This window comes from Lissotriton vulgaris, chromosome 1_1 (assembly GCF_964263255.1).
Source record: "Lissotriton vulgaris chromosome 1_1, aLisVul1.2, whole genome shotgun sequence".
In the NCBI taxonomy this organism is placed as follows: Eukaryota; Metazoa; Chordata; class Amphibia; order Caudata; family Salamandridae; genus Lissotriton; species Lissotriton vulgaris.
In genome coordinates this window covers 969057479-969072169 of record NC_141685.1, presented here as the reverse complement: position 1 = coordinate 969072169, position 14691 = coordinate 969057479, and the positions used below count along the sequence as shown (strand labels likewise).

The following is a 14691-nucleotide window of genomic DNA, read 5'->3' as shown; positions in this document are numbered from 1 at the left end:
TATTTCACTGAAATAGTCCCGTAGAGCTGCAGTAGTGTAGAAAGGGAGAAATTGTATGATTCACTCCCGATCCCCAGTTATCTTAGGAGAATTCACATGTCTGCCAGGGGTTAAAAACATTATAAAGAGGCCCAGGATATTGTAGTGAATCTAAAAGAGTCCACTTATTTTGAGATCGGTGAAAACTTTAGTATCTGGCCATGTAGGACATTTCAATATATAACGTATAGGTCTCTGGACGTGGGGCCTTTTAAACTATCAAGGCAGCAGGGAACTATCAGCAATGTATAAATGAATAAATAAATAACTTAGAGAAGAAAAGAAAAAGAAAGAAAAAAGAGACAGAAAAAAGAAAGGCGTAAGGAGGGGGTGTCAAAGTCATTAGGGGGGGATCCCTCCGGTGAGTCTGGTTTAGGGCCCCTAGCGTATTGTTCAAGGGAATCTTCAAACAACTGTAAAGCACGTAGGCGGGGTGGAAGCAATCTGGAGTGTCTAGTCATAGTAAAATAGTGCCAAATGCGAGTGAATTTGGCATCTGTGTGGTTAATGTGGGCAGTAAGTAATTCAAGGGCTTGAAAGTTCCACAAATAGAAGAACCACGTGACAGTGGGGGGAGAGTGTGGCTTCTTCCAATATAAAGCAACGGACTACCTAGCCGCCCCCAGCAAATGTAAAATCAATCACCAGTCCATATGTGTCAATGCAATCAGTGTTAAAGGCTTAATGCCCAATAGGGTAACTAATGGGGTAGAGGGGATAGGAAGCCTCACTACCTCCTTGATGTGACTGAGGACCTCCATCCAGAACATTGTGAGGTTCTGGCACTACCACCATATTTGGATAGATTCCCCTCTGTCACCCTGACACCTCCAACAGGTCGGTTAAAACTTGGAACCATTTGATGTAAGCGGGTCATGGTTTATTACCATCTCGTCATCAGCTTATACGCTGACTCCCACTGCAGCGGACTTGGATATACCTTTGGGATATCCCACCATAGTCGGTCCCAACCCTCAGGCGGTATGTCCTGTGCCAGATCAGAAGCACACAGTGTCTGATAGCCATGAAGTATGGGGTTCTGGGAACGCTGAAAGACGGAATATGTTTGAGAGATCAAACCCTTTGTGCCCTCAAATTCGTGTACGAGGAATTCGAAAGCAGTGAGCTATTTAGTGGCCCCTTGGAGGAAAGTCTGCGAGGAAAGTCAATGACGTAGCTGATAGTATTGTAGCTGTGCCCTGTCCGTTAGATAAAAAGCCTGTTTGCATTGATCAAATGCAAGGAAATTGCCGCCCTGAAAAAGGTCCTCAATGACTCGACATTCACCATCAGTCCATGCAAGGAATGCCTGTAGCTGTGCCTTCATAGCTGGGCTATACCGGCTCTCAAAGTCCTGCTTCCTTATTAAAGTCTCTCGCCTTCGGCTCGAGCCCTTAACGCTTGAGCGGGCCTTTAATAGCCGGTATAGCCCACTACGGCGGGCTATAAGGCTATATTAAATACTACCATTGGGCATGCAGAACTTATTGTGCCACCCACTTAAATAGCTCTTTAAACAGTTCTCACCTGCAGCCATTGCAGCCTGAATACAGTGCCACACTGCCATCTTGACGTAACATTTTTAAACCCCTTGCCAAGTCTTAAAGTTGCCTTTTATTACATGTGTCAGCCCAAAGGTAAACCCTGGGTAGCAGAGGGTAGCACAGCACCTTTTAGCTACACAGCTAGGGTGCTGTGTAGCTAAAAGGTTAGATATGTTCTTTTAAATTTTAACTTGTCCAGGTAATGTAAAACTTCCACATTCGTTTTTCACTACTGTGACGCTTACCCTTCCCATAAGATAATATAGGGGATTCCTTATTACATTTAGGAAGCTGAAATTCCTAATTGAGAGGTAGATACGTCACGTTTAGTAGATATGGAATTGAAATGATAAACCCTCTTTAATGGTAAAGTCGGATCTCATTACTATTTTGAAAAATGCCACTTTTAGAAAGTTGACATTTTCCTGCACTTAGACCTTTGTTCCTGCAGCCTGTCTCAAATCACATGATTATGTGTAGATGACAGACTTTGTGAATTCCTCACATCCAGTCACAATAGTGGTATTAACTGAGAATCAATGGGCCATCACTGACAGGATTGGAGGGGGGTGCAGAGCCGAGCACAGCCCACTTGCACTTGAATAGCCTGTGTACTGTCTCCTCATATTAAGCTGAACAACCCTGTATTGCCACTGCAACAGCCAGGGTAATGGAGCCAGGAAATTTTATGCCCTTCAAAGAACCTTTCCAGAAGCTTCTCCCGCCTTCAAGAAGCAGGGCACGAGGGCATAAACTACTGGACCTGCGGAGGGGCTCAGAGGACTGCCTGCTTTGGTGACCTGCTGTGCACTCTGCCAAACTGCCGTTGCTCGGAGCCTGCTTTGAACCCTCAGAGGCCAACCCTGCATCTTCACCCAGGATTGCCAGAAGTGCCTCCAAGGGCTAGTTTGCTGACCTCCTGTTCAGAGCCACAGGGACATAACTGGTTCCCACCATCTTACGTGCACCTGGACCTGCCTCAATGAGCCCTGAACTCCCAAGAGGTCTCCCTTCACTCATGGACCCTTGGTTGTGGTGCTAAATGTGCCAAAAGGGCATTTTCCAAAATGGAGGACAGACAAAATGTGGCCAAAATGTTCTATGAGAAACATGAGGAGACCGGGACCAACCTGGTCGCCTATCCGCCCTACATGCATTGCCGGTCAGATAGACTTTGCTGCTTCTCCCGCTACTTTCTTGTCAGCAGCAGCAAATCCTTTTCAGTGGGTCCTTCGCCAAAGGGGGATCGACCTCATGGAACAAACTGTCTTCAGCTACAGCCTCCTGCTTCATCCTGCTGGAGATTTTCAACTTCCATTTTGACAGCTAAATCTGAAGGTAAAATTCTCTGCGACTTCACTCTATGGCCATCTGACAAAGACCCCCCCTTTTTTGGCACTCCTGCAGCCTTGCTGAAATTGTACCTTCTCAGACACTTTACTCTCCAAAGTCCGAAGGTGGGCGCTGGCTGTGCACAACCTACTTCTTGTATTCAAACTGCACTCCATCGCAGTTGGCCTGACCTTTAGATTTAGACCAGGTCTCGCATGACTAGATATCTGTGTTTGGCTGTTTGATGTTTTAGGCGTTAGATTGCATAAAAAATTAGGTAAAGTTGGTCCTACTGATTGGATTTGTCATTTTGGACTCGAATACTTAATTAAAATTGTTTTGGGATTTTTCATGTGTTGGGTTTTCACTTTATTACTGTTTGTGTGAGCTGCATAAATACTTTACACATTTCCTCTAAAATAAGCTGGACTGCTTTTGTGCAAAGCTACCCAGGATTAGGAACATGTCAATGTAGGGATTTTTTGTGGATCACCCTGCAAGGGATTGTGGCTGTTGCTTGACCAGGACTCTCAACCTAGCCAATCAACAACCCAATTTTTCACAAAGGGTTGTAAGGCAAACAAGAATAAAATCCAAGCTTCTGTGTTGAGATGGTTGGACAACAGCTGCGCCTTTGGTGGTGTAAAAACAATAAAGAAGTTGGGGATCTCTCTGATGTATCGAGGTGTAATTTATAATTTTGAAAGTTAACCAAATGTAAAAAATTGCTGACCCCACTTACTCCTAGAATTAAGGCCAATTATAGTGCTTAAGACTGATCGACAAATTTGTGTTGCTTTACAGGGTATTTTCGAATCATCAAGGATGAAGAATAAAATAAAGAACCAAGAATTAAGGAATATAACTCAGTCTAGAAGTTTCAGTTTTTTAACATATTGATGCAAATAGTAATATGTATACTGAAACACAAAAAAGAAAAAGAATGAAACAACTGAATATAAAGTATTGTTAAACATCTATCTAAGATCACGTGTTTAGAAAATATGTTTGCTATGCACAAAAAAACAACAAAGTTATCAAATATATAAAAATTGTACAAACAGTTTTCAGACTATAACCTCATAAGAATGAGCAGTGATTGCACTGAAGTTGTTACAATGCACAAGCTTCTCAGATGTGCATTGTTCATCTAATATTCAAATAAAACAGATTGGACCGATGATTCCAAGTGGAAGCGTTCATTTATACAATACGTACTATGGTTGTTTGGGTCAACTGTGGATAAACGAAACCCAGACACAGCATTTGCCAAAGTGGCTGTCCTTAATGGAAGACCATTGTCCGTGAATTTCAGAAAACAGGTAAAGCTGCAAAGAAAGAAATGAAAAATGAAATATTGATGGAAGTGTAGCCCTAAAATCAAGCACTTTGTTAATATGTGCACTTAACAGGCTATTTATGTTTACTACACTACAACCCCTGACATTCTTAAACTCAATCATATTGGCAGTACAAACATTAAAAAACAATTAAAATTTCATGGTATATAGTTTTCAACCGTCCAATTATAGTGTGAAGATAAATTCAATCCAACAGTGTTTGTCTATGTGAGCTTTGTAAGTATCTCCATGAACGAGTGCAGGAAGTGAATTTGGGTGTAGTTTGTATTTCGTCACGGAGTACTCTGTGCATAAGTGGTCATTCATGTGTCTGGGTGAGGTGTTAAGGCGTACATGTGACAGTTGTTTAAATGGTGTGTTAGGGTTTTCATGTGACAAAGTGGGTCTCTGTGTAATTGTTTTATGTTTAGAACACCTCAGTCAGAAAGAAATCCCCCTTGGGTAACTTAATTCACTTCAACATATACATTCATACATAAAACCACATCACCAGAACATAACACCACCACCATCAAAGGCCAAGTGTAGGAAAAATACAAATATTTTATTAAAATCTAATTGAACATATGATCATACATAAAGCATTAATTTCCAAAGGACAATTTAAAAAGATAAAAAACCACTATTTAGCAATTAAAAATCACACAAAGTAATAACACACTGGGAGAACCTGCAAAAAAAATTGTTTCTAATCATCTGTACAGGCAAATACATCTGACCAAATTCATTCTTATGACATTTGATTTGATGAGGAGCATTTATGCCAAGAACTGTGCAATAGATATATATTTGGACTTCATATCATCAAATGTGTGGAGCCCGTGTGATTCAAACACTTCACCCACAGTGGTAGTCCCAGCTCCAAGACACATTGATATTCTTGCATGCCTCTATGAATCTGGGCCACCACCAAAGAGGATCAGGAGCACGCCCATCCTTTTCAGATACCTAGCACAACAGTCATGTGCCGTAGCCTGTGGAACTGAAGCTTCGGGCACCTGCAGGCTCCAACAGAGACTTGGACCACAATTCAGCTGAGGTACACAGTCACCGGTGATTTATCTCCTACTGCTCATCTAGCTACATATTAGAGCTGTAAAACTATGTAATACTCATTTCTATTAAGCCCTGGTGCCCGTCAGTCAGAAGGAGTCTTAGTTTGTTCAAGTAACCCCCTCTACAGCCATGTTTACAGTGATAAGTTCAGATCCTGGGAATGGGGGGTGGTGGGTGCAGAGCTACCCGTCATGCGGTAAACCCCACTTTTGAAGCTCTCTTTGTTCGACCCGGTGTCTCAAAGACCAAGAGGGAGGCGGCAGACTGCTTGGGGGTGGAGGCACCACTTAAGATTGCCGCCCTGGGACCATGGCATGCAACTGACCATGTTCTTTCAAGATTGCACCATAAGGAAGCTGCTGCTGTGCCGCAAAGCAGGTCCACAGCTGTTACCCAATGGGAATCACTAGACTGCAGCCTTGAATGCGGTCTGACCCTCTTGACATGAGGATGCAGGGGCCGCTTGCTCTCTACCTTTCCTATGACTGGCCGATTATCCCAAGAAGCAGAGGATGCCCCACCCACCCACAGGACTGAATGTCATCCAGTGTGTGGTGACCGCACCTGGTGTCAGTGTTGTGTGCCCTGTGTCCTGTGTCCTGTGGGGGGATGTCGCATTCCCCATACTGAAAGTATCACGGGCTGCCTGGACAACGGAAAGATGGTGTGAATGGCATGGAGCTGAATTAAAAGGACAGATAGTGGGCCCCTGAGCAGCAAAGTGGAGCTTCCCTGTGTACAATATGGAGAATGCATCCAGGCGATCACAAGCAAAATAACCAATATGGCTATCCTCCGACAAATTCTCAGGAAGGCCCGAGTGCTTTCTTTACTCAGACCTCACTGAGTGCCTTGAACGCCACCATGACATCATCAAACCTGGCCAGCAGGGGGACTGCAGGGGGTAATAGCACATCACTGTCATGGCCTGGGTTGCAGGACCTGAACTCGGAGCCTCACTCTGTGCACCTTCCACCCCAGAGGGCTTCACAGCATAGAGGCCACCAAGGGCATAGCCCGAGCGGGACCTACAGCCCAAGTAACCCGGGGTAATGAGCGGCAAGACACCATGTTACTCCATTTGTGAGAGGAAACAGACAGGGCATTACTGACTACTAGACGGAGGGGGCTCCATCCGTGTTCAGTACCCGAGACTTATGCAACATTAGTAACCACACGGAGACCTCAAAAGCAGTGGCTCTTCATGAGTACAGCCCCATTCACCTCCGTCTCCTTGCTTTCCCCCTTTTGGCCTTCATCAGGAATGTTCCTTCCGCAAGACAGGAGTAGCGCACAGACGCTGAGCCCGATACGTAGGGGCTATATACTGCCTCTCTGTGCCTTGCCCCCCCTCTAGCCAGACCCCACACATATATACACATCATAGTCCTTACACAATGATCTAGTACAATTGCATCATCACTCTTAGGCTCATGGGGTGCACTAATAAGACCAAGGAAGAACACCCCCTCCACAGGGACTCCCCCCCGACATGGAACACCAGTTTGCCCCCTCCCTATACATGCAGCAGATGTGGATGTAACTTCGCCACAGGGATCAAACTGGATGCTACTCAAAGCCAATAACTCTATCAGAGAGGCGTTGGAGGCCAAGATTGATTCAGTGGCGATAGATCTCGGTTTACTCAGAGATCACAGAAAATTAGCAGACCAAATGCACACAGTGGAGACTCCTGTTGCCAACCTAGCCCTGGTCATTCATCTACATTACATGATATGTCTGATCAGATCTGAACATTGGCGGCCAGAATTGAAGACCAAGAGGGCAGGGCCCAGTGTAATAATATAACAGTAGGTCTTCCTAAATGTATAAAAGGTGACTCAATGATTTCCTTTCTTGAGTATTCGCTAAAAGAGGTGGTAGCCCAGGAAGGCCTGTTCAAAATGTATGCCCTGTAGTGAACCTACAGAGCAGCGTACCAATTTCCCCAGTGCCAGGCGTGCACCCTTGGTCCATGGTGGCCTGGCTTCTTCTTTACTGTCACAGGCTATCTACTACAACAGGCTTGCATTGCGGCCCCCTTCCAAGTGGAAAATACAAAAGTCTAATTTTTCTGAACATCACAGTAGCTGCCAGGACTTCCTATGATATCCTTTATACCAATCAAAGAGAGGCTGCAAGATCTAGATATCCCACATGCTTTGTTCCTGCAAAGCTCAGAATGAAAAGTCTTTTTTTTTAAACCCACACTGCAGCCAAGGAATGGCTTCACAACCAGGTGCCCCAATGCAGTCCAGACCATAGGAAAGGAATCCCCATACTGTGGAGATTCAAATGGTCTCCCTCCAGGGGTAAGAAAGCCGAGGGCCCAGTGTAACAGGCTTGGACAGAAAGAGGCCTGGCTCTTGCAACGTCTGCACTGATGGGGCACAGCGAGAGAGACCAGGGAAGTGCAGCCTCTTCGGACGAGGACTCTGTGTCTGGTGTGGACAGTATCACTAGCTCCTGCGCCCAGCTCCCTGAGATCACACCTAATTCGGTGGATGACATTTGACAGTACAATATCCCCGGCTGGTCTGCTGGGGAGGAGTAAGCTGCGCTCAGGAGATCTGCTGGAAAGACCCCATCCGAAATCTGCGACACACCAACTGAATTGCCTCCTGCATGGCTTGTTTAGGTGTGGGCCCTGGGAACGGGTTTGGAAGGACTCAAACTCTAGATCCCAGCACTAAGAGGGTTTACTGCCCCTCCCTAATCTCAAATGACAGTCCCATCAGACCTCACTAGAGAAGCGTTAATGTTATGGTTTATTATTGTTTGGATGGAGTGTCATGACACAACTGCCTGGTGAGGTGTAGTGTGGGGGGGGGGGAGTGGAAGAGGGGACTGTTGAAGAAGTTTCCATTCATCATATAAGTGGGTGTTTGCTTTATTCCTACACATGCATGTCCTACTGGAGGGAGGCCGCATGTTGGGATACAACTCGCTTAGACTCTGACTCTAGCCCGATGGCTAGCACTACTACCACTGTAGGGGTGCTTCCCAGGAGTCCCCCTTCCAAGAGACACAAGGACCAGACATATCTTAAAGGACGGAGGGTCCAAATTGCCTTCCTCCAGGAGACTTGCTTAACAAAAGAGGATAGCCTGGCGCTGCAGAAGTGCTGGAGGGGGAAAATCTTTGCTCCTATGTAGTCATTACTCACTAGAGGGATGCTGGCTTGGATGCTTTCTGGGACCCTGTTCTTCTCACAGATAGAGATAATTGACCCAGAAGACAATACTTAACTTGAGATGGTGCTTTCCGGTGCTCAGCACCGGCACTTCTTTCACAGGCCTACGAATCCCAACCCTGCAGGTGGTGGGCTCAATATTACTTGCATTTTGTTTTTACACTCATCTTTCGGTGTAGGTAAAGAAGTATATCGCATAACTTGTGGAACAGACAGCAGAGGATAGTTACAGGATAGAGACTGAGGCAGTGCAGGAGTTGAAAGTTGGGTACACCGGAGGTAGATGTGGGCTGTGGCTTCCTTGGCAACATTTTCAGCCCCAGCACTCTTTTTATTTTTTTTACAAATTAAGCACTGCCAGAAGGTAGATGTGATATTTGCAGTCAAGTTTAATGAAATTGAACATTTATGCTCCTAATGTGGGCCAGCCGTCTTTCTCCAATGCCCCTCCTCACCCGAATACACCACTACCAAATATTACCCAGGAGATCTCAACTGTGTGGTTGATGTAATTTTAGACCACATCCCACACTACCTACATCCCCTCCTCGATCCATAAGACTACCAATTGTTTTGAGAGTGGATCAACAACTGGGGAGTTGATGAAACCTGGTGAATCTTGTAGCCGGAGGGCGGAGTTTATTCTTTTTACTTGAGTATGCATGAAGTATTGGTACACCTAGATGTTTTCTTACGTTCTACTGACATAGACGAGAACCAAAAGAGCAGAATATCTGGCAAAAGCTCACTCCAACCATAACCCGCTATTGTGGATTCTTGAATGCAAGATGTCCAGACCTAGCATTCCGAACTTGAAACTCAACACTACAACATTTGACGACCTAGTCTTCAGGTTTGCACTTAGGGACAAGAACTGTAATTACTTTAGGGAGAAGATGGGGGTGGCTTATTCTTTACTAACAGAATTGAAGGCATTTAAATTAATAGCATGCGATCACTGCCTATCAGCGGTGGTGGGGACTTGGGCCCAGCTTCATGCTGGGATTGCATACCAGGAGCACATCTTAACATAGTTAGAGCTACTAAATGAGGGAACACAGGCATCTCAAGAATGACTGAGCAGAAAGGGAGAAATTCTCCATGTTAGAGGATTGACAGCAGGCATGTGAGTAGCGAGCAAACACAACAAGAGCGAATGCGGAACGTGACAAGACTGGTAGAATGATGACGTGGCTAACTAACTTAGATGAAAGGGTTCTCATGTACTGCAAATATGCAGCACAGAGGGCAAACTTCTGTATAATCAGGTTAGAAATCAACGAGGCCTTTACTGTCTATTACTCTAATATCTATGGGTAGTTGTAGGTGGCCCTCATACAACCCCTACATGAGCAAAACTTTCAGGGCTCACCTAGTTAATGGACAGAAGGCAAGGTCACATCCCCTACAAGCTATGCACCATGAGGCCACAGACCCGGTTGGCAAAGTCACAGCAACAAGGCCATTGGCTCGTAGGCAAGTTACATTTCGGTGGCTTGTCTCCTCAAACCTTTTCCTTAATTTTGTGCTGTTGATTCCACACTATTTACAGGTCACTCTGGTCAGAACTGGCCACTATGCAAGGAGAAAGAGGCACACCCTCACTAGCCAGGTGCCTCCTCTTTGTGTCAGACTGCCCATTGCCAGGACGCACACCCCTTCCACAGTGCCATGGGCACCAGAACCCTGATCAGACTGGCTGTGTGTGATGCTGTCTCTCTACCAGTGCCTTCAGGAGTTCGAATCCCAAATTTCTCTGCTGCTGCTTGAAACCAAAATGGCAGCTGCGAGTATTCATGCAGTCACTTCACTACTCCTGCCTGCTTTTGCCATATCTTTGGGTGTCTAAAGTTAGCCACGGGTATCAGTGATCGATAGGGGTCAACTCTTCTCTGAGGAATGGGGGGGGGAGGGAGCTGCAGTGGCCTTGAAATCATTTAGTTTCACATGGGAAGAAATAGAACTCATAAATACACCTTCTCCATTCCCTCGTTGGCTACCTGCCTCTTACAAAGCCCACTTAAAACGACCCATTAACAACTAAAGGTCTGTGGTGTACAACAACTGCAGGTATCATTGAGTATTATTCGGTGTACTGGTCCACACAGACATCCAACTTGTAGATGACATCAACTAACGTCTCCCTGTACAGGATAAGTGAAATGCACAGTCAGGAGGTGCCAATATACGTTATACCCGTAATTTCCCATTTTTCTGCACCTTGCTGAAAATTGGGGGCAAATAGCTGCACCCTGGAATTAGTTTGGTTTTGAGACTTCCATACTTACCTGCACTTAGGGGCCTGCTTATATAAGATTGCAGTTCTGCTCTCATGTTAGAGGCCAGTAATATGTCTTTCTTGTACAACAGCCAATATACCCATAAATATACATTATAAAACATCAGATACCTTGGAATGTCGCGATGCTTTACAATAAAGGTGAAAAATGTGCATCGAAAATGGGCAGTGCAGTAAATCTGGCAGCATTCCGCGTCTGGAGCCAAGATCCTCTCAATGTCACTTCCAGGAAAGTCCACATTCTCAAAGAGAGTACGATCTAAAACAGAGACCAAAATGTATGTTATGAAAGAACAAAGGACCCTATATGAAAATGTGTCGATAGATGTTTAGGACAAATAACAGGAAAAACAGACAATAGCACATATTCCTTTGTAGTTTAAAGAACCTCAGTCAACATATTAACTCATCCTCTGAAAGCACAGAAGACTTAAAAGCAGACGATATGGAACATACTGAAAGAAAGTATGACAAAGCAGTGCAGAAGGGTCCAATCTAGGTACAAGGGGTGTAACAAACACCCCAGCAGCCCCGTGGTGCGGGGGACCAGTCTTCAGTACGTGAAGGGGGGGCCCTCAGCTCATATGTAGACAGTGGTGTGTCTAGCTCTGAAGCAGCTGCAGTGTGCAGCCTGCTCTGAGCTCCCCGCAGGGACTCAGGGCTGAGGAGAAACAAAGTAACAACTCTTCAGTCAGAGCCCTCTAGGACCCTGACAAGGGTGGGGTTCCTCAGAGAGATCTTTCTCTACACAGCTCCGCTCCTCTGAGAAGGGACGAGGCAGGAGAAGATTTGCAGCTCCAGGAGCAGGACTCTGCTGGGCCGCATTGGAAGGTACAAACTCAGGGAAAAGCTATCAGTGGTGCAGCCAGCCAGTACAGTGATACTGGGGTTCAGGAGCAACGGGGGCATCTTGCCTGTGTAGACTGCATTTATTTTAACTTGTAGGCTCCTCGGATATGTGTTTTTCCTCCTATCTGCCCTGCACCAACCTCTGTTTCCACTTGCTGGAGAGAAACTGGAAGGATGGGTAGAAAAAAACAGACCAGCCACAGATTGGCATCAGAGATGATCAGTGGTTTAATTTGTAGATTATTTCTGAGAGGCTGTATTGCGATCGTGCTCTGGCTGCTTGTCAGGAGTTGTGATTCTTTAAAAACGAGTGGCGCAGCATCAGCCATCCAATGACAGAGCAGTTCATACTCAAGACATTTTAAAGGAGGTGCTGAGAAGGCAGGTTAAGCACTATCATCACATGCAATGCTTTCAGTTTGCCACTCATCACCTGGGCCAGCTTTAGCTCTGGTGGTGCCCAGTGCTACAGTCTTTGTTGGCACCCCTCCTTCAATTACCTTCTCCTAGGATTACCTCACTACCATCTGGCAAAAGTGCCCCTCATCTCTCCATAGCCCCCCATCTCATTTCATGTGTTTTTAAAGCACTGTTAAAGGGTAGTTTTACTAATCCACTCACCTAGTCTAATAAAATACAGATCTGTTCTTTGCAGCAGGCATATTAACACTCTGTGCTACTTTATGACCAGTAGAAACTGCCACTACAAAACAACCCTGATCTATTTATCTAGCAGGACCATTACAAGAGTTATTTTGACATTTTTAATGCTACCCGAAAGCTAGATGCACAAGGAACTCTGCAGCAGGCGTTTCTAACGTCGTAAGAAGCTGCTAAGCGCAGCCCTCTCCTGAGTACAGTGCCCTCTCCAGGTCAGCGCCTAGTGCGGCTGCACCACTCGCACTACCCTAAAGCCATTCCTGCTCACCGCTCCCAAGCCAGATGCATATTTTCCCCTAAAAGCTAGAAGAACTTATAAAAAGGAACCAGTAGTGGAAAGTTGAAATAAACAAAGTGATTTTCCAGAGTGAATAAGGTGAGTGCTTCGGTTCTTGTTCTCGAAACTTAGACACTTACTTGGCATTAAACTAATGTTTGTTGTCTATATATAGTGCCTCCTGGGGTGCAAAGTCTCTTCCATGTTTTGGGGATGCCAGAGCTGATTAATACAATGTAATACATGTGCTTAGATTCACAGCAGTCCATTGGGGACAGCACTTGTGCCGGAGAAAGGTTCCTTGACCTCAACTCCATGGTAAACACTGCAGAGGACCCAAAAACACAAAGGCAAGTGCATATTTCAACGTAGGGGCAATAATGCTACAATTTGTATTTTTCAGATGGCATTATGTTGTTAAAACCTATATGCAGTGTTCTATTAGAAGGCTGCCTATCCATGAGGTGATGCAGTCCTTGGAGTTATTTAACATTTCACTCCAGTATGGGATTGTAATCCTAATTTATAGTTCCTTTTCAAGTGCAAAGCGAGACTTCTACACATAAAGTCTGAACTCTGGAGTGAAATATAAGGGATAGAGTGGACGATGAAATTAGAGCTGAGAGCGCGTCCATCAGAGCAAGAAAATGATAGAAGGGAGAGAACTAAGAAGAGAAGAAGACTTGAGATGGAGAAAGTGAGAGAAGATACAGTGAGATCAAAAGAGAAGACATGTTTTGTGATCTGTTGTTCATTAATCTGAATCTGAACTAGGCCAAGTCACAGTTCTATCATTTTGTGGTTGGTAAATGTGTACAGTAATGCCTTTGAGACTATAGATATACAGAACAAAAACACTTTATTATAGGAGGGGCCTTGAGGTGAAGACAGTTATTGGAGAATTCCGCAGACCAAAGAAGAGTGAAATAAGTTTACAGAGTTTGAGTGTAACAACAAAATATAAGACCACAAATCTGAGAAACCTTAAAGCTACCGGAGACATAAACATAGAGGAAAAAAGTAATCTTTAAAGAGCACAAAGGTGTACATGTGAGAAAGAAAACAGGATTAGAGCTATGGGAAATGTATTAGTTTGCACTTAGGAAAAACTCTGGTGTATGAAAGAATACAAGATCAAAAGGTGAAAGAAATCCCCAAAGAGAGAGTATAAAAGGAGCCTGACAAACCCAGAGAGCAACATAAAGAGTGAAAGAGACCCACAAGAGCAAACGAGGCACCCTTGAGAAAGAGGGAGAAAAGCAGCTACACCACTAGAAAGAGAGAGAGCATATGAATTGGGTTTTGTACGGATCACTGAAAAACAATACGTTCATTCTGTTGATCAAAATACGTTGTGCAGAGAAAATTAAAGAAGCCAGAGATGGTAGATTGTGTTGCGTGGACCGGTGTCAGGGGATAAATACAGAGAGGATGAGCAAAGAGAGAAAGGTAATGTTAGACAACCTAGGAGAGAGTGAAAGAATTCCTTAAAATAGGACCTGGCAGAACCCAGAGGATCAGACTCCTGCCCTTCCTCTCCGAACCCACAGATATCAACTGCTGAGTACCCCTGGCATCATCGCTCAGCCCCACGCTCTTCAACATTTACATGGGCTCCCCTCGCCACCATCATCAGACAGCATGGGCTCAGCATAGTCTGGAAGAAAAATAGCTGCCTGAAGCTTAACTCCGAGAATACTGAGGTCCTCGTCCATGGACCATCTACCTCTGCTTGGGACAACACCTGGTGGCCCTCCGCCCTCTGGAGTCCTCCCGTGCCAACGGACCACGCACGGAACCTCAGCATCATCCTTGACTCCTCCCTCACCATGACCCACCAGCCAGATCAACTCAGTTGCCTCTGCATCCCCTCCCACTGCGTCATGGGTGAGTAGTGCGCTTTATAAAACCCCTGTGATTGATAGATCGAGAGATGGGGCGAAGGTGGATGAAGTAAGGCCTCAGGGAGCAATAGTATGGGACCCTGGAAGGCAGAACGGGTGAAGGAAACAAGCCCAGAGGTGATAACAAATGTTGAAAGAGAAAGAAAGAAAGAAAGATCTATAAATGTCGGGTAACAA

General features: G+C 45.2%; 1 protein-coding gene across 1 annotated transcript in view; it reads right to left on the bottom strand.

The window, feature by feature from the left end:
* The window catches only part of LOC147748304 (coagulation factor XI-like), an 85164-nt gene that overhangs the window by 29802 nt on the left and 40671 nt on the right, over positions 1 to 14691 (bottom strand). Inside the window, exons 3-4 of the mRNA XM_086960083.1 lie at positions 10936 to 11083; positions 4134 to 4243 (exon numbers count right to left, since the gene is read on the bottom strand). Coding sequence (XP_086816209.1) covers positions 4134 to 4243; positions 10936 to 11083 — 258 coding nt within the window. The remainder of the gene's footprint in view (positions 1 to 4133; positions 4244 to 10935; positions 11084 to 14691) is intronic.